Source organism: Mytilus galloprovincialis, chromosome 6 (genome assembly GCF_965363235.1).
Source record: "Mytilus galloprovincialis chromosome 6, xbMytGall1.hap1.1, whole genome shotgun sequence".
Taxonomy (NCBI): domain Eukaryota; kingdom Metazoa; phylum Mollusca; class Bivalvia; order Mytilida; family Mytilidae; genus Mytilus; species Mytilus galloprovincialis.
The window spans coordinates 5,736,970-5,763,730 of NC_134843.1; the positions used below are offsets into that span (position 1 = coordinate 5,736,970).

Genomic DNA, 26,761 nt, shown 5'->3' on the forward strand with positions numbered 1-26,761 from the left:
AATAATTGAATGTATATATTTCTTTACCTTGTATGTTCCACCTGTGATGTAAACATTATATCTGGTAAGAATTCCATTGCTATGAAGAGGGGATTTCCAAGACACAAGAATACTACTATTATCCACGGGCAATGCCTTTATATCAGCTGGACGTTCTGGAACTGAAAGCATAATGCAATTATTATATCAGATATCTTACCACTTTATCGAGCAAACATTAGTATAGATGGAATTGATTGATGTCCTTTTTGGTCATACAACTCTTCATGTATTTCGATATGTATATCTTTTTTTGAAATAAATTAGCTTTGAGCTTTTGTTTGGTGAAAGTAATTAATAAACGCGCTTGAGACGCCTATAATCTACAGAATGTTTTTTCTAGTGTTTGTTATATAATATGGTTAAATATTTTTTCTGTTTGTACTTAACAATTTCAAATAGACAAGATAATAGACAATTCATTGAGAAAACTTAATTCCATTATTATTAATTGAAGTAAAACAAATAACATAACAGTAGTATTTTGCCTTTAACATACCATCTTGTTGTGTGACTACATATATAGCATGACTTCTGACTCCTACGCCTTTCCTAGTATATGCCAGTACTTGTAGGCTGTAGTTGGTATATTTGGACAATCCTGTTATAATGGCTTCCAGATTATCAGTTATCAATGTGTTAGCGTCACTTTCATCTACAAAAAGTTGACTTTATATAATCATGTTATACACCTGCAATTACATTTATTCTTTTTTTTAAGACTCACAATATAAGTAATTTTTGATAATTTGTGTGAGATTCAAAATAACACTCAGACAGTGAAGTTTTGGTACTACATGAAGTTGTAATATATTTGTAGTTATTTTTCATTTAACAATTTGTTTCAATAATATCTTTAATGTTTAACACATTCTTTAATGTTTAACACATTCTTTAATGTTTTACACATTCTTTAATGTTTAACACATTCTTTAATGTTTAACACATTCTTTAATTTTTAACACATTCTTTAATGTACTACTTCCGACAAATGATTCATACCTTCATCGTCCCTGACCGGCTGATACAATATCTTATATCCCTGTAGTATCCCATGGAGAGTATATAACGGAGGCGGTGACCAGATTATTTTAATGCTTCGGGAGTTTATAGATGTGGCTTGTACTCCTTGTGGAGGCTGACTTGGAACTGCAATAAAGAATTAAAAGTTAGAGTTGATAGATGTGGCTTGTACTCCTTGAGGAGGCTGACAAGGAACTGCACTAAAGAATTAAAAGTTAGAGTTGATATATGTGGCTTGTACTCCTTGAGGAGGCTGACTAGGAACTGCAATAAAGAGTTGAAAATCAGAATTTCATATTAACAATTAACTTTATATTATTCACTTCATGATTTGTCCTTATGATACCTTATGTATTTTCGGACTGTTTTTGATATTGGTGGCATTGTATTATAGAAGAACTTTTCAATTGATGAAGAAAATGAATTTTTCCTTCAAGTTCTTGTGTTAAAATTAAGGCTTGTGAGACTTGATCTTCGATTTTTTTCAATCAATTTCATGAATTAAAACATAAGTAAAATATTGTTTTGTACTAACCATCTTCTAATGTAAACACTTTATAATCTGGAGAAGAGGGACCACGTCCTTTGCCATTATAAGCTTGTATGTGGACCGAGTATTCTGTAAACTTTTCAAGATTGTGTAGTGTATGTTCTGGTTTGAAGTCTTTTCCGATAACCTTTGGTATATAAAGAAACCTTGCAGGGCTATCTGTCATCTTATAACCAATATAATAACCTATTATTTTACCATTGATGTGCTTAGATGCTGGTGGCTGTAGAATACATAAAACATCTTGTTAAACAATGTTATTCTTAATTTCATAGCAGATAGTTTATAGTTATCAAATGACAAAAATCTTTATTCAATATGAAGTTGAACTTTAATAGAAGGCAATACATATCTACATTGACTATAGGTACAGTATGTTAAGAATCTCCACTCTCCCGAATACATAATGTATACCCGGAAGTTGTAAATGTACAACTTGATAAAATCTGAGAATAGTCATTCAAAACTTACCATCCATGTAATTTTTAGGGATTCTGATCCTAAAGCTGTCACTTCTATGTCTTTTGGTGGACCTGAAGGAGCTTCCTCTAACATTACAATATCTACTGGCTTGCAAGGTATTCCGTACCCAACTGAATTGTTAGCTCTTATTCTCACCATATAAGGTACACTAGGTTGCAAATTTGGTATATTCACTGATAATTGTGTTGACGGTACTGTTATATTCGGAATTTTTCCCTGCCATGTTCCTATAAATCAAAGTTAAAAAAGGCTTTTAGTGATTAACATTTCAATATTTCTCCGTTTTACTTTATATACTGTTGTTTGTCTTTTGGTGTTTTTTTATGCAATATGAGATTATTATCAATTTTACAAGATTGAATATCTTTTTGATATCATTCGTCTCTCTTTTACTGTTTTTTGTAATGAAAATAAACCCCAGGTTATTACAGTTAGAATGTTTGAAAAATAAATAAATAATAAGAAAAATACCTGTAGATTTGATATATTCTATAACATAAGACAGTATATCTGTGTTTCCATCATATGGTTTCTTCCATTCTATCACTGCTTCACGACTTGTTTTGCTGACAACTGTTAAATTGAGTGGAACCTCTGGTCTTTCTATGAATTAAATAACACACATTATAAATAGTTATCAATAACCCGAGTCTTTTGGGGCAAACACGGTTTGTTTTTGTTTGGTAGTTAAGTAAAAACATTATTTATTTCAAATTACAATGGGAAGGAATATATTATATTGGAGCGAATACTATGTATGCTTTGTTTTCTAATAATATAATACAAATCTTACCCATATCTATTTTGTTTGGTGAACTGAATTTTGAATTCACGGAATTAAAAGTTATAAACTATTTAATCTGCTAATAAAATTTTTCACGTTTTTTCTTTGATATAACTAACTATTTGATGTTGAAGCGTTAAATTCATTACGATTTGGCTAACGCCACCAAAAAATAACACTTTATTAGTGTCAGTATCTTGATTTATATAATGGAAAATTTAAAAGCACATAGCAAATATCAGTTCATAAAAATCGTAATATATGCTTACCAAGTACAACTAGTCTCATAGACAATATGCCATTTCCAAATTTGTTCGCTGCAGTGCAGACATAAAAGCCGGTGTCATGTCTTCCAGAAGGACGTATAGTTAAGCGGGATAACATTCCTCTGTTTGTGGTTATTTTCTCTATCTGTTTCCTATTGCGAAGAACAAGAAAATATATTTCAGATTAAGTGCTTACTGAAATATTAGTATAAAGATACAAACAAAGATTTTAAATTATTTATGTAAAAACTTGTTATTATTCAATATCATTTCAACTAAAAAAAGAATAAATAACAAAATTCTATTTGATCTAATTATAACCATTTTTTTTACAAATAATTACTATTACTATATAATAATTGTGGCTAGTTATACAAGCAAAAGCATGTAAATAGTAGACATTTAGTTAAGTATAGATACCTTGAAGATGAAGATAACGATTTTCCATTAAAACTCCAAGATACAGACATTGGATTATCTCCTATAGCTTGACATTCTAAAGTTGTATTTTGTCCTTTTATCACAGAATAGTTCTTACTAGGTTCATCAAATCTGGCTGGAACTATAAATAATACAATAATACAAATATGTTTGAAATAAGGCAACAGTAGAATACCGCTGTTCGAAATTCATAAATCGATTGAGAGAAAAAAATCAGGGTTACAAACTAAAACTGAGGATAACATGTCAAAAATAAGAGAACTACGACAGATAACAACACTTAAATGTAACACACACAGAAACGAACTATGATATAACTATGTCCATTTTCATGACTTGGTACAGGACATTTTACGGGTGAAAAAATTGTAGGTTCAACCTTGGTTTGAAGCTAGCCAAACCTCCCGCTTTTATGGCAATGTTAAATATAACATTTTAAAAAATGATAACATTACATGACAGGACTACATGACATTCCATTTATTCAAGAATGATATTTCCGAATATATATAAATGTTAAATTAATAAATCAGACGGATAGTATAAGTATTTGCCTAATTCTTATTAAACATTGTCAACCGAGGTGAAACCAAATTTCAGTAAAACATATTGCTCCTGTTGTTATAAAGTAAAATCACTAAAATACTGAACTCCTTGGAAAATTAAAAAAAGAAAGTCGTAATCAGATGGCAATATCAAAGCTCAAAAAAGCTCAAACACATCAGAAAATTTATTTTAGTATTTTTAAAATAAAATGTGGGGGTATAATCTAGAGACAATTCTTGACACTTACTATGCACTGTGAGAAAAATAACTTTACTGAGAGGATATCCTACACCGTTGTCAGCATGACAGAGATAATACCCATGATCCTCTTCTTCAGCATGTCTGATTACAAGTGAACCATTACTCAACAGCTGTAAACGACTGGAGTTATCATTGGTATCTTCGGTATAAGGCAATACTTGGTAGGACCCAAGTGTGTCACCTGCAGGAAAATGAATACTACATTAGCAAATATAGTTCACAGTGTTTTAATCTTTCCCTAATTGCATTAGTGACTCTTTAATTTCGTTTGAATTATTCAAAAGAGACAATACGGATGACAGCACCATGGTTTGGAGCCTCTGGCCTTTGTTAGTCTTGTATTATTTTTAATTTTAGTTTCTTGTGAATAATTTGGAGTTTAGTATGGCGTTCATTATCACTGACCTAGTATATATATTTATTTAGGGGCTAGCTAAAGGACGCCTCCGGGTGAGGGAATTTCTGGCTGCGTTGAAGACCTATTGGTGACCTTCTGCTGTTGTCTGTTCTATGGTCGGGTTGTTGTCTCTTTGACACATTCCCCATTTCCATTCTCAATTTTATTGTTATTGGATTTTGTTCTGCTCAGAGAACACATTTAAATATAAGCACTATTCTGAGATTCTTATTATTGTTATTGACCATTTACTCTTTCAAAAATTATATAAAATGTTCCGCGATGTCTAGTAAGGAAATTATCCAACGTTTCGATGATTGAATTTTAAAACATCATATACGCAATTGACAACGCCATAACGAATTATTAATGAGCAATGGGTAAATATGCATCTAAAACATTCGAGTTAGTCATCTTTTACCAGAAAAATATGTACAGGTTATGTAAAAAAATATACCTAAAGCTTTCTTCCATGAAATCTTTGGCGATGGGATTCCATTAGTAAGACAATCAAGGATCACATTTTTCTTCAAAATTACAAAAGAGTCTTCAGGTTCAATTATCCACGTTGGTGGAACTGAAACAACAATGGCTATTATGAAAATGCTCAAATGTACAATTAATTGGATATAATATATAGATATAAATTACCATTTAATAATCAAATTCGTTTACTAGTGACACAAACAGATTACGGTCGGTGTTAGTTTATTTTGCCGTCTATTGTAATGTCCAGTGTTTGTGGTAATTCTTTTTATCGTGTTTGAATAATCAATAATTCAGTTCTCATTTTTCTAAGGAAATGAATTATTCGAAACTTTATGTGATCTTTCATTTTGATGTATTAATAATTATTCAAATTGATTTGTAAGTTATATTGATAACATCCATGATTTTAGTTTATTGACATGAATTTATAAAACTATAAAGATATAATATATTTTCTTTTTATATAATATAATAAATGCCTATCGTATTTTATATCATACAATTTTCTAAGTTCAATTGTACACATAAATAAATGACTAAGTCAAAACAATCAAAGTGTGAAAAAAATAAAAACAACTTGGTGTCATCTTGCAAACTCATCATAGAACATTTTTGTCCTGTGAGAAATATTATCAAATAACAATAAAACAAATATTTTTCATCTAAAATAAATGACATACCATCCACCTGCAGTAAAGATGTATATGTCACCGTAGATGCTGGGTTACTAGCTTGACAGGTATAATTTCCGGTATGCTTTGTACTGGCATCACCAATAATGAACATACTGGTGTATGAATCTAAAAGCTGAAGTCAACATTTAAATTATGAATAGAATCAATATTTATAGCATTTCATTGTTTTCAATTAATTTTGCAAAAGCTTGATAAAATTGATTGACATATCGAAATCCCGATTTGGATAAATGTGTGTTCTAAGAATTGATATCTTTGTATTCCAGCTTTGTTAATCTTTATATATATAGTTGTACGAAACTTATTGACTGTCCCTCTGGTATCTTTCGTTCCTCTTTTATAAACTTATAGTATTGTACTAAAACTAAATAAACACAAAACACTATGATTCTGTCCTTTTCAAAAAAATTATTATTTATATCAGTCACCTGAATTTTTATGCCCATATCTGGTGGAATGGCATGTCCATCTTTTGTCCATTTGATTTTTATAGGTTGGTCACCGCTACTAACTACGCATGAAATAACAATTCTGTCGCCCTGTTTCTTGACAGGAAAGGTAAATGGGTCAATCATTGGAGGTTCTGTAAATGTATAACTATCTATATTCTAGGCATTATTGTAAATAAAATATATAACTATCTATATTCTAGGCATTATTGTAAATACAATGTATAACTATCTATATTCTAGGCATTATTGTAAATACAATGTATAACTATCTATATTCTAGGCATTATTGTAAATACAATGTATAACTATCTATATTCTAGGCATGATTGTAAATACAATGTATAACTATCTATATTCTAGGCATTATTGTAAATACAATGTATAACTATCTATATTCTAGGCATTATTGTAAATACAATGTATAACTATCTATATTCTAGGCATTATTGTGTTCTTTGGTTTATTGTACTGTGGATTCAATAATTTGTCTGGGTACCAATTTTCGTGGATTTAGGAAAACCCACATATTCGTGTATATACAATTTTGGGGTTTGCCTAGGTGGATACAAGTTTATATGAAATTTCTAATTCGTTGAACATTTAATTTCTTGGTCCACCTGTACCTCACGAAAATTGGTATTCAACGCTGTTAACGAATCCACAGTATATTCGGATACATAGTTTACGATGTCTAAAAAATATGAGCAACTATTTTCCATTCAAGTTAATACAAATAACAGACAGTTTTAAAAAACATGGTCTTTTTTTATTGTCAGTTTTGTATAATTAACACAAGCAGTAACAGGATCGATATGATTACCTATATAGATATATATTTGTAGACGAAACGAGCGTCTGGCGTATATACAAAATTTAGTCCTGGTATTTATGATGAGTTTATCTATATAAGGGCATAATTTCAAGCCAGTCTTCTTTGAGAGTATTATTGTTTTGTTTACGTCTGCAGAGATTGAACATAAGACATTGACAATGGTATCGTTGTTCATTACCATTTGACAACAATATGTCAAACCGTCATTGTGGTCATAGCACATAAAAGACATCATATCTGATATGAAATGATTGCATTATGCAAATGACATTAAACAAAAGAAGAATTATAATGCATTTGATGCTCATTTTGACAAACATATCTCATCAATACAGCAAAGCATGAAATTCGAAATATAAAAAAGCTTCTAAAATAAATGAACATTAGAAGAACTTACCGACTACATTGACATAAACAGATTGATTTGATCCTTGACCATTGGAATTTTTGGCTGTACAAACATATTTTCCAGAATCTTGTCGTTTCTGAACTTTATCAATTGTTAGTGTCCCACCAACAATGTGCTGTAAATGGTTATGTGGTAAAGCCGTGCCATCTAAAAGATGAAATCTAACATTAAATCATTTCATTTTATAGAATATTATGAGAGAATTGCCACTTTGTACTAAACTTAACGTTTGAATAGCGTGTCGGCTGATGCATGCGTATCTTCAGATGGGTATACTGTTCACTCACTAAATTTCACTCATTTATGAGTTAGTTCTATTTAAATCGTTTCCCGTTGTACTGTTGTCAATATTGTACTTAGATGTAACTGAATATTAGTATACTACACAAATTCTATGTAAGTATTTTTTTTTGTCTTATCCAGGACGACGTGATAACTTTCTGAAATGCCTCTGATTTTATAATGTTGTTTGCTCATGCGTTTCGTTTGATGATATAGTCTAACATTTAGGTTTATGAACTCCCCCTTTACATCAATATTGACGGAAATGAATATTGTTGTTGTGTTAAATGATTCTGACCAAAAAAAACACAAAATATATTATATAAATTAATGTTCATTTGTATTGATTCATTACATCAGTGTCAACAGTATTGTTTTACAATCGCTTCCTGAACAAGCAATACAATAATGTTAACGAATGCAACAAGGTTAAATAAATAAAAGCAACAGTAGTATACCGCTGTTCAAAACTCATAAATAACAATTTATCTTGACACATGATTTATCTACGTGAAATAAATTTAACTCTAAATGTATGTTGAATATACACTGTTGTTAACACACTTGATCTTTGGATCTCCAAAAAGACATTTATCTTATCTTGAATGCAAATGGAAAAATGTTTTTAAAAATACTAATGTCGTTCAAAATAAATTAAACACTAAACAACATTACTATTTGTTAACCTTACATTTCTTTTTTATGTATTTTATGACATCTGAAATATAATATTTATATGTTATGTATATTTTTTTTCGTATTTATCGCATCTCAAGATATACTCTTTTAAAGGTGAAAAGCATAATTATGAATATCATAAGTGAAGACACTTTAATTACGATATATGCCAATGAAAGAAGTAAATTTAAGATAAGTCTATGTCATAGGAGCAACCTCAGTAACTTAAAAACTAACATACCTTTAGACCATATTACAGAAGATACGGGATAACCAGCAACGTAACATGTGATACTTAATGGTTGATTAGCTGTGGCAGTAATGTTCTTCATCGGTCTAACCCAGGGAATGCCTGCAAAAAGTTGTGATAAACTCATCATAGATACCAGGATTGAATTTTTATATTAACGCCAGACACGCGTTTCGTCTACAAAAGACTCATCGGTGACGCTTGAATCAATAAATGTTAAAAAAGGCCAAATAAAGTACGAAGTTGAAGAGTATTGAGGACCAAAAATTCCTAAAAGAGGGACGAAAGATAGCAAAGGGACAGTCAAACTCATAAATCTAAAACAAACTGACAACGCCATGGCTAAAAATGAAAAAGACAAACAGAAAAACAATAGTACACATGACACAACATAGAAAACTAAAGAATAAACAACACGAACCCCGCCAAAAACTAGGGGTGATCTCAGGTGCTCCGGAAGGGTAAGCAGATCCTGCTCCACATGTGGCAACCGTCGTGTTGCTTATGTGATTACAAATCCGGTAAATAGTCTAATTCGGTAGGTCACATTCATGAAAGGGAAGGGGATTGTAGTTACGACGTAAGGAACATATCCGATATCATTTGTGAAACGGTTATTCCATAACGGTCAACCAACTCGTGATGGCGTCCGTAAAATTTACGAAGGGATGATTTCAACTTCACCATTTGGAACTCTTGGTTTAATAGCTTCCTTGTGAGCAGTAACCCTCTATCAAGAAAATCATGATAGGAAATGCAAGCACGGGAATATCGTATCAATTGGGAGATATATACCCCGTATGCAGGTGCTGCTGGAATGTTGCTACTTAGAAATGGAAAGTTCACAATTGGAAAGCTGAAATCATCTCTCTTGTCGTAAAGTTTTGTTTTCAACCGACCCTCATTGTCAATTTTTAAATGTAAGTCAAGATATGAAGCCGACTTAACCGTATCTGTAGTATCCTTTATCTCCAATTCGATGGGATAGATGCGTTCCACATAGTCACCAAATTTTGAATTGTTTAGTGAAAGAACGTCATCTATATAGCGGAAAGTAGAGTTAAAGGATATTGCTAACTTCTTATCTTTCTTCTTAAGAAGTTCCTGCAAGAAGTCAGCCTCATAATAATAAAGAAACAAGTCGGCAAGTAGAGGGGCACAGTTTGTTCCCATTGGGATGCCGACAGTCTGTTGAAAAACACGTCCTCCGAACGTTACAAATATGTTGTCAATCAAGAAATCAAGCATCTTGATAATATCGGTTTCAGGGAATATTTTGTTTGAATCAGAGTGATTCTTTACAAAGTATGATTTATCCCTCCCTAAGACAAGATACTTGTATCTACGTTGGCCATTCTTTTTTATGAAGCAAAGTAATACCAACTCTTTCAATTTGTCTTTTAGTTTGGAATGTGGAATACTTGTATAAAGAGTAGAAAAGTCAAATGTTTTAATACTGTTACAAGATGAAAGAGAGTTAGATTGTATGTACTCTAAAAGATCTTTGGAATTTGTAAGTATCCACATCTGATTCACGCCACCTCTAGAATAGGCGGTTTCACAATAACTTTGAAGCCCGTCTTTGATTGCTGATAAAATAGATGTTAATAATTTAGAAAGAGGTTTCGTGGAGCACTTGGAAGACCCAGCAATATACCGTTGTTTGTAAGGACACCTATGTAGTTTAGGTATCCAATACAGTGATGGAAGATCCAATTCTTCATCTTTGGTTGAAATACCAAAGGAACAAAGAACAGACCTATGATTATCCAGGATTTCATCTTTGGTAAGTGTCGTGAGGGTATATGTTGAGTTTCCAAGTGAATTGTCTATACCTAATTCGTTTATCAAGCAATTAATGTAGTGACTTTTATAGACAAAAACGATGTTATTTGGGGCTTTGTCTCCGGGGACAACAACATATTTATCATGGAGGTCGGATAAGTGTTTAGCAATATTTGGGTCTTTAAAGATTGACGTAGCATGGGCATGGATGGACCCATTCAGTTTCTTGATTCTGATTTGTATTAACGACCTCACTGCCTTAATCCATTCGGATAGAGTGTCTATGTCTTCCTTTTCACGTTTAGCCCATTGCCTGGCATAATCCTCGACTGAGTCCATCAAAATTTTAAAGTTGTATTCCAATTGATGGATTTAGGCTCACGATATTTCGGACCTTTCGATAACACATTTCGTAGAGAAGTGTTATTAACAATGTTAAGGTCACCGGTGATAACGTGGTCAGCAGGATTATATATGAATTGGGAACTAGCACAAGTGCAATCAGGAGGTTTAGACTTGAAGTCGTCAATATCGAGATTCTGCAAAACGCGTTTGTAATTGAAAATTTTAGTTGCAATAGGTTTGGTATAGGTATAAGAAATTATTGGTACAGACTGGTGTTTGAAATAAGGAGGTATTTTCGATTGAACTAATTTATGATGAAGGATATTGCCTAGGTTGACGCCATCGAGACCTTTGTTGGCAAAGGAAAGATTTAGAAAAGATCTTTTCTCTTTTTCATCTTTTCCAATGCGAACTGGCTTGAAAAGTCTGTGACTTGCAATATCCGAAATTATAGCTTGAAGTTTGTATTGGTTTGAATGAGGGTTTGTAACAGTGGATTCCAAACATAAATTGAACAGAGAATGAAGTTTTGTAAGGGGTAATGAATAAAGTTTCGTGCGAATGTGATGAATACCTAACGGCTTTTGTATGAATGACAGCAAGTCATTAATAGAGACATCATGCAGAGAAGGTGATGTATAATGACGATGACCATGACTGCGTCTACGTCGAGGAGTCGAGTTGAAAATATTCATCACATTCACCGAGTTACACGAAGGACTAGATAGAATACCTATACCATCAATTTTGTCATTGCAGCCATACGGTGTTGCAGTTCCCAATTGTCTAATAAAAGTTTTGCCAAATACAGCTAAGATATGTTTCCACACAACAATTTTAGTCTCAGTTTTAAAGTTCATAGTCCATATCTGTACATATTTAACAGATAATTTCATTTAAACAATAAACAAAAAAAATACCCGAACCGTTATTAGTAGTTTTTGCTTTGTCTTCTATGACTTTACTTAACATAATTATACCATAAGGTTAAATAACATATTTTATTATAAAACTTAAAAATTAAAAACTAGCAGCAGGGTTAGATACGACTATTTACATGCAGTCAAAAAGAATAATTGATATTACTATCTACAAAAAATAAAGGCAAATAAGAAGATGTATATATTATAACTCCGGCTTTTACAATTGTTATTACTGAAAAGTTTGAGGTACACAAAATAGAGTTTCCCTTTTTTCTACATAAGAAAAAGACTGTACCCAGTCAGATTATGACAGTTGTTATCCATTCGTTTAGAGTGTTTGAGCTTTTGATATTTTCCATTTGATTACGGATTTCTCTTTTTGAATTTTCTTTGGAGTTCAGGTATTTTTGTGATTTTACTTTTTACAGTCAGTGTTATATATTGTCTCTTTCTGTTCTATCACTTGTGTGTGTGTTAAAATGATACAAAATGTTCTGTTTATATCATACTTCGAAAAAAATTTCATTTACCATCCAAATATACGCAAGTGTTGCTGTATATTTAGTGAAAATGGGTAATAATGATAAATTACATATTTCAAGAACTAGTATTGGATTTGTTAGAAAAATAAAATGGAAATATCCGTCCATGCTATCAATTTCAATTAGTCTTATCTTTAATTTGAAATTACACTTGAAACCAAAGCAGCCATCTAGCAAAAATTATGACATTAATGATGTCCATAATCAACTTTATCAATGAAATTAGCTCGAGTTACTAGAATCACTCAAGATCTGTTTGAACATTAATACAATGAATAGAAAATAATCATAACAAGAAAATTAACTTATCAAAATTTTTATAATTGTAGTTTTAAGTTTGTTTTGAAAATGAAAGATAAGTCGCCACAAAACAATATGAAATTATTTTAGCAATTACATATTTAAGTTTATATAATTACACATTTCCTTTTTTAACGTTTGTGGTAAAATCAATTTAATTCAACTTTAATGTTATCATTTTAAATGTTTCTTCCGACAGATTTATTACAGTTTTGCTGAAATTAATCACATCTAAACTCTCTCAATTGTAATTTAATTTCTATCTAATCAATATAAACCCTTCTCATCGTTGACTGAGAGTACTCTCAGGGGTTTTCGCCACTGGGTTAAGTCAATTTGATCTAAACACACACTTGATACTTTCATAGTGATAAAAATGTCTCTTTTTCGTTTGTTCACTGTTATATTAAAACAGCAGAGTCAGCAAATAGTGTTAACTACTACATTGGGTAAAATAAGATCTCTGAAAGCAATTCGGTAACGCACAATTCTTTTTATTAACTGACAAATAAAGAGTATATTTAACAACACAGACACCACATACTAAAACTTTGGGTATTATTCATGCTCTAAAAACACTCCTACCGTTCGCAAGTAAAAAAAAGCAATTATTTTATTAAATTTCCGGATCATTGCAGTGATTTTTCATTCACATTACTTTAAATAATATCCAGACCCTAACTGATTGAAGAAGATGTGGTTTGATTTGCCTGCTCGATTTTATGATTGTTAAATCTAATACTACTCAGTAAACGCAAATTTATAGGACACCAATGCTATATTGATGCACCGTATGTACATATCAACGAATATTTCGTTAGAGGTACTCGTTATATAAAAAAAAATGTGAACAAATATTAAATAACGCATTGGTATACAACACAGTATGCCTTAACCAGCTTATGTTTATCACTACATAGCATAGATTAACATTGGAATTTAATAGTATATTTCAACCATATATCAGCTGGAAATATCTGTATTATAAATATCAAAGTAAGATCATGTTAGCGGAAAAGTATCTATTTTATGATTCCCTGTGGGGAATAGCAATCAACCACCAGAAGCTGTAGTGGTACAACATTACAATAAAGTCTGGGTATATGTATTGAATGTATCAATTGCATATTTCGAGAGAACAGAAAATCATCAGTTGTGTCAATTTCATATTTGTCCTTAATACTTTCGCTTTAATATTTTCCTTGGTTGACTGTAATACAACCATAAGGTATACATAATCGTATTTTGATCAGTACAATTTATTTGTTGGCAGAGGAATATAGCACCATTATTTTGTCTGGAAACATATTGTTTTCTCTTAATTTAGATATCAGAAATACGAACCATAAACATTGAGTTTGCTAGAATGTGAAATCGTTCCCACTTCGTTAGACACCTTGCATGTGTATTCTCCACCATACTTGATATCAACACTGCTTATGTTGACATAGCTGATAACTTCACCAAGGCCGTTCATAAAACTCCCTTCTTTTAATTCATTGTCACGTGGTAGGGATTGGCCATCTAAAGTCCATGATACATTAGGGGTTGGATTCCCAGCTGCATTACACTTAATCGAAGTTTTCTGTCCGATTTGAACATACTGATCAGCAAATAAATCAACAAATGCTGGATGAGCAGCTACAAGAATAAAATGACTCGTTAAAAAAGAATATAAAGCACACTTTGATAGCTTCATTTTTTATTTGACAAGTTTTTTAAAGTATCAAAAGCTCATTCTTCCGGTTCATTTACAATATAGAATTTCGTTTATGATGTTGTTGGATTAAACCTAGTTTTGTTTATATGTTAATAATTTAATTTTGGATGTAACGCGTCTTCTGATTGGCCGACGTTATTTTGTTATGAGCCCATAGACATAATTTAGTCATGTGAGCGTGACGTCATCAACGTTTTTTCATGGTTTTCTACGGTTTAAAATGGAATTTAGAATTAAATTATTAGAAATTACTGTAATATTTTTTCTGTCTATTCGAAATAACATAAAAAATGTGGTGCACACTGTTAAATAACCCGCTACGCGCGTTATTCAGTGTGCACCAAATTTTTTATGTTATTTCTTCATAGACAGAAAAAATATTACAGTCATTCCTTAATTAATGTGTAAACTCGGTAGATGCACTCACACACGAAATATAAGGACTTTTATGTAAAAGTTGTAGGTCTATTAGAGTTTTATTTATACGCTCTTCACTGTGGATAAGATGACATTTATGCAACTGTCATACAAGTGAGAAGTTTAGTTAGCTTTAAAACCAGGTTCAATCCACTATTTTCTACATCATAAAATGTCTGTATCAAGAAGGCAAGTAGGGTTATCGTGATCGCTAACAAAGAAATTCAAGAATATTACAGTTGTTATCCATTCGTTTTATGTGTTTGAGATTTTGCCATTTGATAAGTGACTTTTCTTTTTGAATTTTCCTCGTAGTGCAGTATTTTCTGTAATCTAACATTTTACTTTAACAACTTGATGTTGAAAGTTAATATAATCTACTGATCTACACTAAAAACTCAAGTGCAATTAGAATACCGTATACGCAATAAAGGAATAACGCCAATGTACCTAGGGAGTTTACGAGTTAGGCGTACTAATGTTGGTTTTTTTGTGCAAAGTGTAGAAAGAATACGAATTTACACACTATCATTATCAACCATTAAAAATAACTCCACAAGCTCGCCAACCTAATATCATATGAAATAATGCACACGTTTTAATCATTGTTAGAAATTGAAGTCGTTAAAGAACACGCTTTTACTCCTCGTACAAATACATTTACATGATATTAATATATTTGCATTATACTCACCACCTAGTAACAGTTGTGCTGTTCCTTGGGCTCCATCGTTATCATTTGTTATAACACATTGGTACATAGCCTGGTCCATTCTATTGACTTCATTGATAGTCAAATAAGTTTCATCCTGTATAGTCATTCTATTCTCCTTGACCAATGGATGACCATTTTTAAACCATTTGATAGATTTGATTGGATAGCCTTCCACAGAACAGTTAAAAACTGCAGGTTCTCCTGAGTCTACTATTTGATTCGGGGGATCAATCTTCACCGACAGTGGTACTGTAAGTAAATACAACATCTTGTTAATATTTGTTCAGATTTTTGTTCAAGTAAAATGTGGTATTATCAGAAATTGTCTGTATAAACTGAATACATTAAGCAATTAATTTATGATACAATAGACTTTCATTGTTAAAACATATATAAGTTTATCATAGGCTCGGTTACTACTAAACATTTTGGAATATATATATTTGTTTTTAAATGGTACTAAAATTCAAATGTACATATTTGAATTATTTTTAAACCATGTACGTCTTGAAATATAGGGTTATGGCCATAATAAATAAATATTTATCAACTATTACATGTGACAATAAGCTGAGTCTTGACAAGTGCTGATCCATGTGGGTTGGAAATATTGCAGGTATAATCGCCACTGTTTACTGTTTGTGCATTTTTGATGAAGAGATTTCCACCTCTCTGACTATAAACGACATTATTAATACTCAGATCTTTTCCTTGGAAACTCCATCTATAGGTAGGTAGTGGATTTCCACGACCGACACAGGCTAATTCTGCTGATGATCCCTGTCCAACCGACACAATCTTTGAATAGTCATCAATTTCAGCTGGCGTCCAACCAGCAGGTGGTTCTGAAATAATAATGTCCGATTTGTATTTCTGTTGATTTTTCCAACCATACCAAAAGAGATATCATTTATATCACAGTAAAATAATGAAGTCAAATTCTCTTATCAATACACATGAACATATGATCACCACGTATGTTTTTATTGTAAATATTTGTACATATTTAATTGGTTTATCATCTAATTATTAATATATCTCTTTTATTAGGCCTTTGCGGTAAAAATAAACTTGCGTCTTTCCTTTAATATCTCTTGAAATCCAAGTAATCATCTATACTGGTAATCGAAAGTTGTTAAGGATGTTTGCTTGTCATGTTTTGGAACTTTTGTCAGATTTTCGGAATCCTCTGGTTTTATCCATTTGAATGCCTTTAAAAAATTTTGCCCATGGACCCCCATTTTTCTTTTTATAAATCTTTTACATGTATAATTATAAGCCATTTGTAAAAGTCTAATAAAATCTTATTAATTTTTTAATAGTATTTGAGAGCTTTAACTGGTCAATGATAAAGCTATGAAAAGTCAAGAGAGAACATTTTCCCGCCAAAATTCCAATGGCTAATATCTCGAAAACAAGCACATTGACCCCTATATTTTTTTTAATTTTTGGATTCCTCAATAAATCCCCTATCAATATATACTAGTAAAAAGTTATTTATTTGAAACTAAGCAGCGAATATCCTTAAAATCCTTAACTGCTAGTATGAAATAGCAAACTACCAAGTCTAAAATAATTGTTAAAACTCATTAAAGGTAAAAATGGAGAAACAGTTACACATCAGCTATTTGAAAAAAGAAAGAAAAGGTTGTTGAATTGATACAGTCGCAAGTGCATTTTCACTTACCATGAACATGTAAATATGCAAATGAGCTGACTTTTTCCTCTTTGGTAAGTATATTACGTGCTATACATCTGTATGTTGTGTATCGATCTTCATCTCTAACATCTCGAATTTGTAGTTTTCCATTAGGAAAAAAGCTGACTCTTTCACCTTAAATTTATCATAATAATCGTTGTTATGCTAACTCAACAAATGTTTAACTGTAATTCTTAAAATCGTTAATAATAAACACTACTGAATTGACTGCAGTGGATACGTGTGAAAGATGACTGAATAACTGAATATGAGTAAACATTTTATAAAAACATTTGAGCTTAAGAAAATTAAGATTGCTGCGTATTATACTCTTGTATGGTTAATTTTTACTACAAAATAAGTAGAGAACTTTCTTGTAAAAGGAAAATATTCATTTAATCAAATCATCATTAATGTACTGCTATTGAATAATGGTCTTTCCGTCCTCTAATTCGACGATATTTTTCGTCGAAGTGACCTTAACTAAGATACCCTTCGTTAGAACTTCGACCACTGCACATCGCAAGTGTGAGGGGAAGTCGTGATTATAGAATGTAAACAAACATATTAAACAGGAAGGTAAATAGTAATAACTGATCCTTAAAGAACAAAGTAAATGGTAACGTATTGCGAATACAAATTTAGCACGAACTTAATTGTTATGTTATGGTTGTTTGAACTACTTTTTCATTAATTTGCGAGGACGTATGTAAATTGGTTAACTTTTAGCCAAACGATACTCACCTGGTACAATTGGTTTGGTTCCTTGGGTCCAGCCTACTACTTTGATGTATTCTTTAACATAAGAAGGATTGATAACACATCTAAACGTTGCTGTACTGCCCTTCATAGCCCAAACATCTGTCAACTGTAGATTGTATGTCTTGTAGTCATCGATTAACACTACAAAGTAGAATGTTATACATCAAGTAAAATCAAAAAAATACTGAACTTCGAGGAAAATTCAAAACGAAAAGTCCCTAATCAAATGGCAAACTCAAATGATAAAAACATCAAACGAATTGACAACACTTGTCATTATCCTGACTTGGTACAGGCATTTCTAAAAGTAGAAATGGTGGATTGAACCAGGTTTTATAGCGCTAAACCTCTCACTTGTATGACAAGGGCATCACATTCCATTATATTTACAACAATCCGTAAACAAAACAGACATAAGTAATAGGGGTACAGCAGTCATCACTGTGTCACCATCTCAATTAGAACAAAAGAAACACATATTTAACATGTAGCACAAAAAGCATCTATCAAATTTAACAAATAAATTCATTGTTTACATGTATGCGTATTTAAAGTCAACCCATAAAGGATTCAAATATTTGAAGTCTTGTGACTGAATGAGAAGGTTCACATCAACTCTAAAGTAGAGTCGCGTGTTTGAAGTCACACAAGAAGAAATATAAAAAATCGTTTTAAGTATTTTCAAAGTTGTAATGACGTCAGACACTCAAATCAATAAATGTGTTCGTAGATAGTAGATGTTTTTGTGTTCTGTTAAATTGTTCCTTTTAAAATTGTTAAACGATGATGACTGATGTACCCATATTTTGACTATTATATTTATTGTATCTGTTTATTTAACGCATCAATGTAAAAATATCGGAAATTGATGAGACTGTCATTAAAGTGAGAGGGTTAGCGCTATAGAACCAGGTTTAATCCACCATTTTCTACATTTGAAAATACCTGTACCAAGTCAGGAATATGACAGTTTTTGTCCATTCGTTTTTGATGCGTTTTGTTATTTGATTTTGCCATGTGATTATGGACTTTCCCATTTGATCTTCCTCTAAGTTCAGTATTTTTGTGATTTTACTTTTTTCATATGGGCAATGGTGGTATACAGGACTGAAAAATCAAAAGTTTTGATAAAATTTATTTCAGAAAAAGACCGAGATTTAAAATTGTCCAGAAGTTCTTTAGAATTTTAAAAAATCCGCATATGGTTAATTCCACTTCATGAATAATCAGTTTCACATTAACTCTAGTGTAGAGTCGTGTGTTTGACGTTTCACAGAAAGAGATATGAAATAATTTTGTTGTTTAAAGTATTTTCAAAATTTTAATAGAACAATAACATAACGGCGGGATCTTTAAAAGTACAGTACCACGTTATATGTACCAAAGAAACACAAAAAGTTACATGTACAAAACACACAGAATGAAAGATAATACAAACACATTGACGAGATGTATAAGTACAAAGCCACGTCAAATGAATATCACAGAAAACAGACCAAACAGTAAAAGTGATATTAATAGTAGAACAATATAACACTTTATTAAGATGATAAACAACGTCAGTACGCAGACCATCTATACATTGAGACCATCATGTATTATTTTTGAAGTTGATACGGAATATTTTTCAACAAAGCTAAATTCAAAGTCTATTTATTTAATGATTGAGATTTAACAGATTGTTTAAGTCATAACAGGAATTACCCCAAAACTCATTCTGAATTCCTTGATTATTTGTACCAGTCAACGCCGTGTGCAATTTACATAGTTTAGTAACATTTAATGGGTTTATTTCTAAACAATGTAACAGAAAATGAGACTGAATTATGAAAATAATGATGAATAAAATGAGTACTTAGCTAGGGTACTTAAATATTAGAATTACCTCCACGAACTAATAACTCATTTAATTAATGTTGCTACGACATCGATTGTGTGCTTTTCCAAAAACCAGTTTCCTGTGAGGGATTTATTAGAATTTTCTGTCAATGTCAAAATTGCATTGGAAATAAAATTATGTAAATATTCATACAATAATGATGAAATGAGAGGAAAAATGTGAACTTCAATATATTAATAGTAATTTGAAATACGAACAATCAATCAATACTTCAAACAAACTGAGCAATAAATTTTTAGCAGCGTTTTACTCCGAAAAAAACGGAAGTGAAAAACTCGCATTAAGTAATTCAAGTTCTAACAGTTTCCGTTTTGACACGTGTCAGTTATAATGATCACATGTCATTAATGTAAAACATATTTAATCCATTAAACCGTTCAAGATTAAAGAAACTAAGACAGTGTATAACATTCACAGAAACACTATCAGCGAAACCAAAACATGCAATTCGCAAATAGTGTTTAATAAAGTGTACTATTACAATTACATTTTTCAAGATTTCGCGATGGATCGTTGGACAGATTAAATATAAACATAATTGGAATTTGCATTTGACTTCTTTTCGTTTTTCTTACTGTTATCAGGAAACGTTTGAAAGATTAAGAACAACATAAGCAAGTGTAACTGGCTTGAGAAAACATTACTAATAAAAAGCAAAATGGTGTTTTATAGAAAAATCCATTACATACAGGAAATAGAGTAGAATAACAATTAGAAATAACATGCATACAATCACACCAATCTTAATGTAATAAATGTTACTGCTCTTTTGCATTAAAAAAATCTCTTTAATATGGAATAAAAAAGGTGGAAATCGTTGTAGGCTATTACGATCAACGTCATTTTTTGTATATCATAATGAGTTCAAACGGTCGAATTTTATGCACTGCTAACGAAAGTGAATAAAGTTAAATTGTACTTTACATGAAAAAAGGTAAAATCACAAAAATACTGAACTCAGAGGAAATCCAATCGGAAAGTCCATAATCACATGGCAAAATCAAATGACAAAACACATAAAATACGAATGGACAAGAACTGTCATATCTATGACTTGGTACAGGCATTTTCAAATGAAGAAAATGATGGATTAAACCTGGTTTTAAAGCGCTAAACCTCTCACACTCATTACAGTCTCATCAAATTCCGTTATATTTTCAGTGATGCGTGAACTAAACATACATAATAAATAAAATTGTCAAAATATGGGTACAGCAGTTATCATCGTGTAACAATTTTAAAAGGAACAATTCAACAGAACACAAACAAATCTATCTACAAACACATTCATTGATTCGCGTGTCTCACGTCAGAAAATTTTATACGTCACATAAATTTGTCGTTCAATGTATATACAAACAATTAAAAAAAATATCACATGGGCAATGTTAGCGTACAGGGGTAAAAAATCAAAGTATGTAAGAATTAATTTCAGAAAAAGACCGAGATTTAAAATAGTCCAAAAGTTATATAGAATTTATAAGAATCCACAAATATTTCATTCCACTACGCGATTAAGTATTTTGACGTTGGTGGTTCAACGTATTTTCTAATTCATAATAGAAATATATCATAATGACATATAAAGAACAATATCATATTGACGGGATCATATTAAAAATATGAATATTTTTGCACCTCATTGTTTATAACATGAATTTAATAAACATCGCAAGTTAATAAAATTCTTTTACATTTTACAACGTATGGGCTGAGCTGAGTTCAGTCAGATTACCCACTTCATCTCCTCTTAAACTTTTCTTGATTGTAAGTTACATGCATTTATTCTAATTCTAGCAAATCTATTCATTTTCACGTGTTACGCAAAGTCAAGCTCAGATGTTTTTTTTTTATTCTTATTTCAGACCTTTATTGTATTGTAAGTTGCCATATTAAAAAAAAACATAATTTGCTTAAAAATGAATGAAGTAAATACTTTCAACAGCTGTTTGATTTTATACTATAAAATGTCTTAATAAATCTTTTTTTCATAATTGTTCAAATCAATGTGCTTAGGAATCGCACGATTTCATTTTAAATTTAAAAAAACAAAGTATTTTTTTTAATCACGAATTATTTTTATTTTAGATAATACCAAATTAGATAGTTCTGTCACGATTAATTGTATCCATAACATCTTTTTCTTCACTGGAGGCTATAAATATGTCAAATTGATGTTGCTCTTAATTTCACAATAAAATAAGCATATAATTTAGTGTAAATCAATATTAGTTTATACATTTTCAACAATACGCTGAATGTAATCATCTTAATAGCATTGTTGTCTGTTTGCAAGAAAAGAGTAATCGTCCCAAAAGTAGACCAGCATGGTGTGTGTGGGTAAAACATATGAGAGGGCAAAACATATGAGAGGCCCAATTTTTTTTATTACATTTACCTTTAAAAATAAGTAACAAAAATACCGAAATCGAAAAATTCAAAACGGAAAGTCACTTAACAGATGGCAAAAAAAAAATGTTTAAACAAATTGATCGAATGGAAAACAACTGTTTTACTCATGAGTTGTTACAAGCACTCTTTTATGATTAAATATATATGTATTTTTATAAACCGATATCAACAGGGTAAACAGAATTCGTATACTATATTTCAAATTAAAGGAAGTCAGGACTAGAAATGTTTTCTTTTCTATACCAACCTGATTTAACTTGCATAGGTCTACTTATAACGGAACCAGCAACGTTGGTTGCCAAACATCTGTAGGTTTGTGTATGGACGTTGTCCTGAAAGCTTGCATCATCAAAAGGATAGAACTGGAGGGTATTATTAGAGAGAACTCTGAGTAATCCAGGAACATCATCCACTGCAGACCCGTCCCCCTTTATCCAATCTAATGCAGGTGCAGGTTTTCCATACGCTGTACAGGGAACCAGAGCACCGTGTGTATTGGCAAACACTAGAGAGCTGGGAGGTTCTGAGAGAAATATTGGTCCTTGTAACCTGTTTTCTGGTGATTGTGTCGTGGCCCATCCTGTAGATAAACGATATAGAAAAATATTATTACGTTTTAGTTTGTCACTATCAAACTTCTATTCATTGATATTCAAAATATTAAAATCATACCATTAGAAAAAAACCATCAAGTTGATATTGATTGCATGCATTTCCAATATTCAAGTTAGAATATGATTTGTCCTTGGTTTAATGCTTACAAATTATTTCTATATTAGATAACCCCCTTTTGTTTCTTTCTATATAAGATACCCCCTTTTGTTTTCCATGTAGTGTTTTGGTTTTCGTCATTGACCTAAGAATTTTTTATTTCTCCGTGATATCTTTCTCTCCCCCTTTTTATTCTACACCGAGTAATCAGACAGCTGGTTGTATATAAAAGCTCACTTTAGTATTTATATCTATTAAAAGCTTGACCACTGTAATAATCTCTGATAATTGGTTCATTTACTGCATCAAACTACATGCCAAGACGAATTAATCGGTCCATCATTTATAATTACAAAAGTAAATTTGTATAACGAAGTCGGTCTTTTGGCAACAGATGTCCGTTAAACTAATCACAGAAACCTATAACTATTATTGTACACTAATAAGTGTAATGATTCAATCTGTGTGACTAATAGATTAATATATAATAAACTACGCAATTTACAAAAAAAACTATTATAGGATAACAGGGAAATTCCACATTTTATGATGACATTCTTAATATCACAAACATGAACGATTTTGCACCAAAAAAAAAATGTCATGAATAAGCTTCTTCAAAATCATATCTAGTCTTTCATTTTATTTACAAACTAATAAAACAATAATACACAAACACGAAACGGTAGCACGAAATCAGAAACAATCGGAAAGTGTTAAATCATTAGTTGAGGTAATCGATATATCCAGTTTTCAAAGAGTTATTTTAAATTAATTCAGACATATATGACTAACAAGAACCTATCCCAAAACTATAAAGGTGTGATATGATTGCAAATGAGACAAATATCCATTCTCAATTTTATCTACTATCGATCAAATGAAAAAATTGTAAGCAACTATAGCTCACTGTATGGTCTAACGCTTATTATGGGTCCCATACCGTCTCTCAAGTTATAAAAAGTTTCCGACATTACATAATGTAAAACATTTTAAACGAAAAACCGACAACTTAATTAATGTGCCAGACAATAAATTTAAAAAAAACAGTAAGCGAACGCCGATAATCACTGAATTACAGGCTCCTGACTTGGGACTGGCATATACAAAATGTTTCGGGAATTATGATGTATGTAAGCGTTCAACTCTTTCAGTATCACTTTAATTGGGACAATGGTGTAACAGCACATTATACGAACAATTCATTATCTACACAAAATGAAAATCCGACGACAATTGAATAGTTAAAATAGTGCTATTACAGCTAGTTCAAACAATAAACTGTACATATGTTTCAAAATTTTAATGCCTTGAATCTATATCTGATATCTGATATAATTTGTGATACAAGTTTATGGCAATATATATTTCTCATGTGTAACAGATGTGAAAACAATATGTACTTCATCCCAATAACGATAACAGTTTAGTCGATGCATGTTTGCCCTAGGAAACGTTTTTGACTTTATGATTTACAATTATGGCTCTACGAAATCAATACAGAACTGAAAAGGGATATGTAGGTGATATATTTTCCTTACTGTAGACAACTGTATTAAGGGGACATTTATAATGAATACTATACACGCAATTTACAAATGTGAAATTCCCTGCCTGCATCATAAAATAAAAAGTTATATCATTGAAATGCGCATCTGGTGCAAGAAAATTGGTACCGTTAATTTTATTACTACCACTGGGTCGATGCCTCTGCTGGTGGAATATTAGTCCCCGAGCGTATCACCAGTCCAGTAGCCAGTACTTCGGTACTGGCATGAAAATACGGATTTTTTGTGTTATTAAAATTTGCTGTTACAAAATGATAGAAATTATTATAAATTAAAGAATGTATCTCCCTCATGCAAAGCTCTGATACTTTTTGGACCTTTTTGCTTGAAGCTCTTCATCTTTTATATAAGCTTTGGATTTCAAATATTTTGGCAACGAGCATCACTGAAGAGACATGTATTGTCGAAATGCGCATCTGGTGCAAGAAAATTGGTACCGTTAATTTTTTTATATCTTGTTTAAAAATAGTTTTAAGTTTTCCTTCGGTCATCTGCTATGCGACATTTTGATTTTCATATTTTATAATGCTTCTATTTGTAATCCCAATATTCTTTGATTTGCATGTTTGATCGTATTAATTATTTAAGGTTACAACCAGAGATTTTACCATATGATAACAAAAATCAGGTATTGACTTGACCTTAGAAACGTCAGTGAATATGTCAATAAAACATATCAGTAAAGCCACTGATTATACCCAATGAAGTTCAAATGACAGATATGGTCACATTAGTAATTTCTACTTAAACAGACATCCTTTTTGTAATCGCAGCTATGTAAATATTTGCCTTTCAGTACCAGGTTAACATGAGAGCTTTATATTTCAAAGGTTTTTTTGTAATATAGTAGTGTTTTCATTATATTTTTTCACCTTTTTTTTGTAATAATTTTCAATGAGTTCTAATCTGGATAAAATTATCTGGATAATATGAAGTTTAAATAGTTTTGAAATCATTGAATTAAAAAAGTCTAACAATTTTGTTTGTTTAATTTTTGTTTTTTAATTTTTGTACTTTATATCCTCGATGTTCGACACACCTTTAAATCTAGTGTACCTTGCAACGTTAAGTAATAGTAGTTCAAGTTGTCTCGACGAACTCATTAAAATGCTTCCTATTCGATTATACACTCAGCGACAAGATATCTTAAAGTAAGTAGACCATCAATCAATCAACACTCCATCAAGATAATCTTCTCACTGTGGTAGGCACTTTAATCCTATTAATTTCTACCTAATTTGTCACATATCAATAACACGTCTATAAAAAGTTTAATTTAACCATTCAACACTTTGAACTTTAAATTCCGAAGTAAAAGTTAAAAAATAGTTGCATTAACTATATTCATTCCCCGGTATCATACCTTTATATAGTCAGCCATATTGCATTTGTTTCAATTCATCTACAATATAAGTATGCTCACGGGACAATAAAACATAGACTTCATAATCACAAGAGTTTTCGCAACGTTCGTTTGACTTCGTGTAATGCATTGATACACAGTCGATACACATGGAGCTACTGCCATATAAGTAGAAAGTTGGGCTTGTTGTTATTCCAATGGTATTCCAAAGTCCAATTTAAGGGGGGAAGTGCCTGAAGTGCCTGTGTTAAATGCATGAGTATGGCACTTATTCGTAAACGCAGTCCTTGAAGGTCGTTTGAAAAGACTGTAAGCTAATATTAACGAGAAAGAAAGGATATTGTATTTATATGAATATACCTTGCATTTTTTTAAAAAAAAAAAGAACGCAAATAGAAAATATGAGTACTCGGACACTGGATATTACAACATATTTTGACTTTCCATAAAACATTCATTAGATTAACTTTCTTAAATTGATTGTCCGTTTATTGTAGAATTTATTAAGACACTAACCAAAGTTAACCTTAGACGAATTTGCCTATTATACATGTAAGTTGGTTTTATGTCATAATCAAAACTCTTCAACTGTTATGGTTTTTGAATTATGTGTGGGTTTCTTATGGAAATAAATCCGGAAAAGCGCATCAGACGTAAGAAATATAGAAAGTGCTTTTTTCATTTTGTTATCACATTTTCTAGTTTAGTTTTAACCACGTGTA

The 26,761-nt window shown here is 31.2% G+C and overlaps 1 protein-coding gene across 5 annotated transcripts in view; it reads right to left on the reverse strand.

Annotated features, from left to right (window-relative positions):
- LOC143078795 (cell adhesion molecule Dscam1-like) overlaps positions 1–26,761 on the reverse strand; it is a 58,984-nt gene that overhangs the window by 17,241 nt on the left and 14,982 nt on the right. For all 5 annotated transcript variants that reach the window (XM_076253773.1, XM_076253772.1, XM_076253771.1 and 2 more), the window contains exons 2-21: positions 22,645–22,977; positions 18,068–18,226; positions 17,312–17,458; positions 16,182–16,469; positions 15,604–15,873; positions 14,117–14,413; positions 8,869–8,979; positions 7,656–7,814; positions 6,403–6,557; positions 5,960–6,086; positions 5,248–5,367; positions 4,380–4,574; positions 3,566–3,707; positions 3,149–3,297; positions 2,567–2,698; positions 2,084–2,322; positions 1,598–1,835; positions 1,042–1,188; positions 539–694; positions 28–161 (exon numbers count right to left, since the gene is read on the reverse strand). In XM_076253773.1, the coding sequence (XP_076109888.1) occupies positions 28–161; positions 539–694; positions 1,042–1,188; positions 1,598–1,835; positions 2,084–2,322; positions 2,567–2,698; positions 3,149–3,297; positions 3,566–3,707; positions 4,380–4,574; positions 5,248–5,367; positions 5,960–6,086; positions 6,403–6,557; positions 7,656–7,814; positions 8,869–8,979; positions 14,117–14,413; positions 15,604–15,873; positions 16,182–16,469; positions 17,312–17,458; positions 18,068–18,226; positions 22,645–22,977 (3,698 nt within the window). The remainder of the gene's footprint in view (positions 1–27; positions 162–538; positions 695–1,041; positions 1,189–1,597; positions 1,836–2,083; positions 2,323–2,566; positions 2,699–3,148; positions 3,298–3,565; positions 3,708–4,379; positions 4,575–5,247; positions 5,368–5,959; positions 6,087–6,402; positions 6,558–7,655; positions 7,815–8,868; positions 8,980–14,116; positions 14,414–15,603; positions 15,874–16,181; positions 16,470–17,311; positions 17,459–18,067; positions 18,227–22,644; positions 22,978–26,761) is intronic.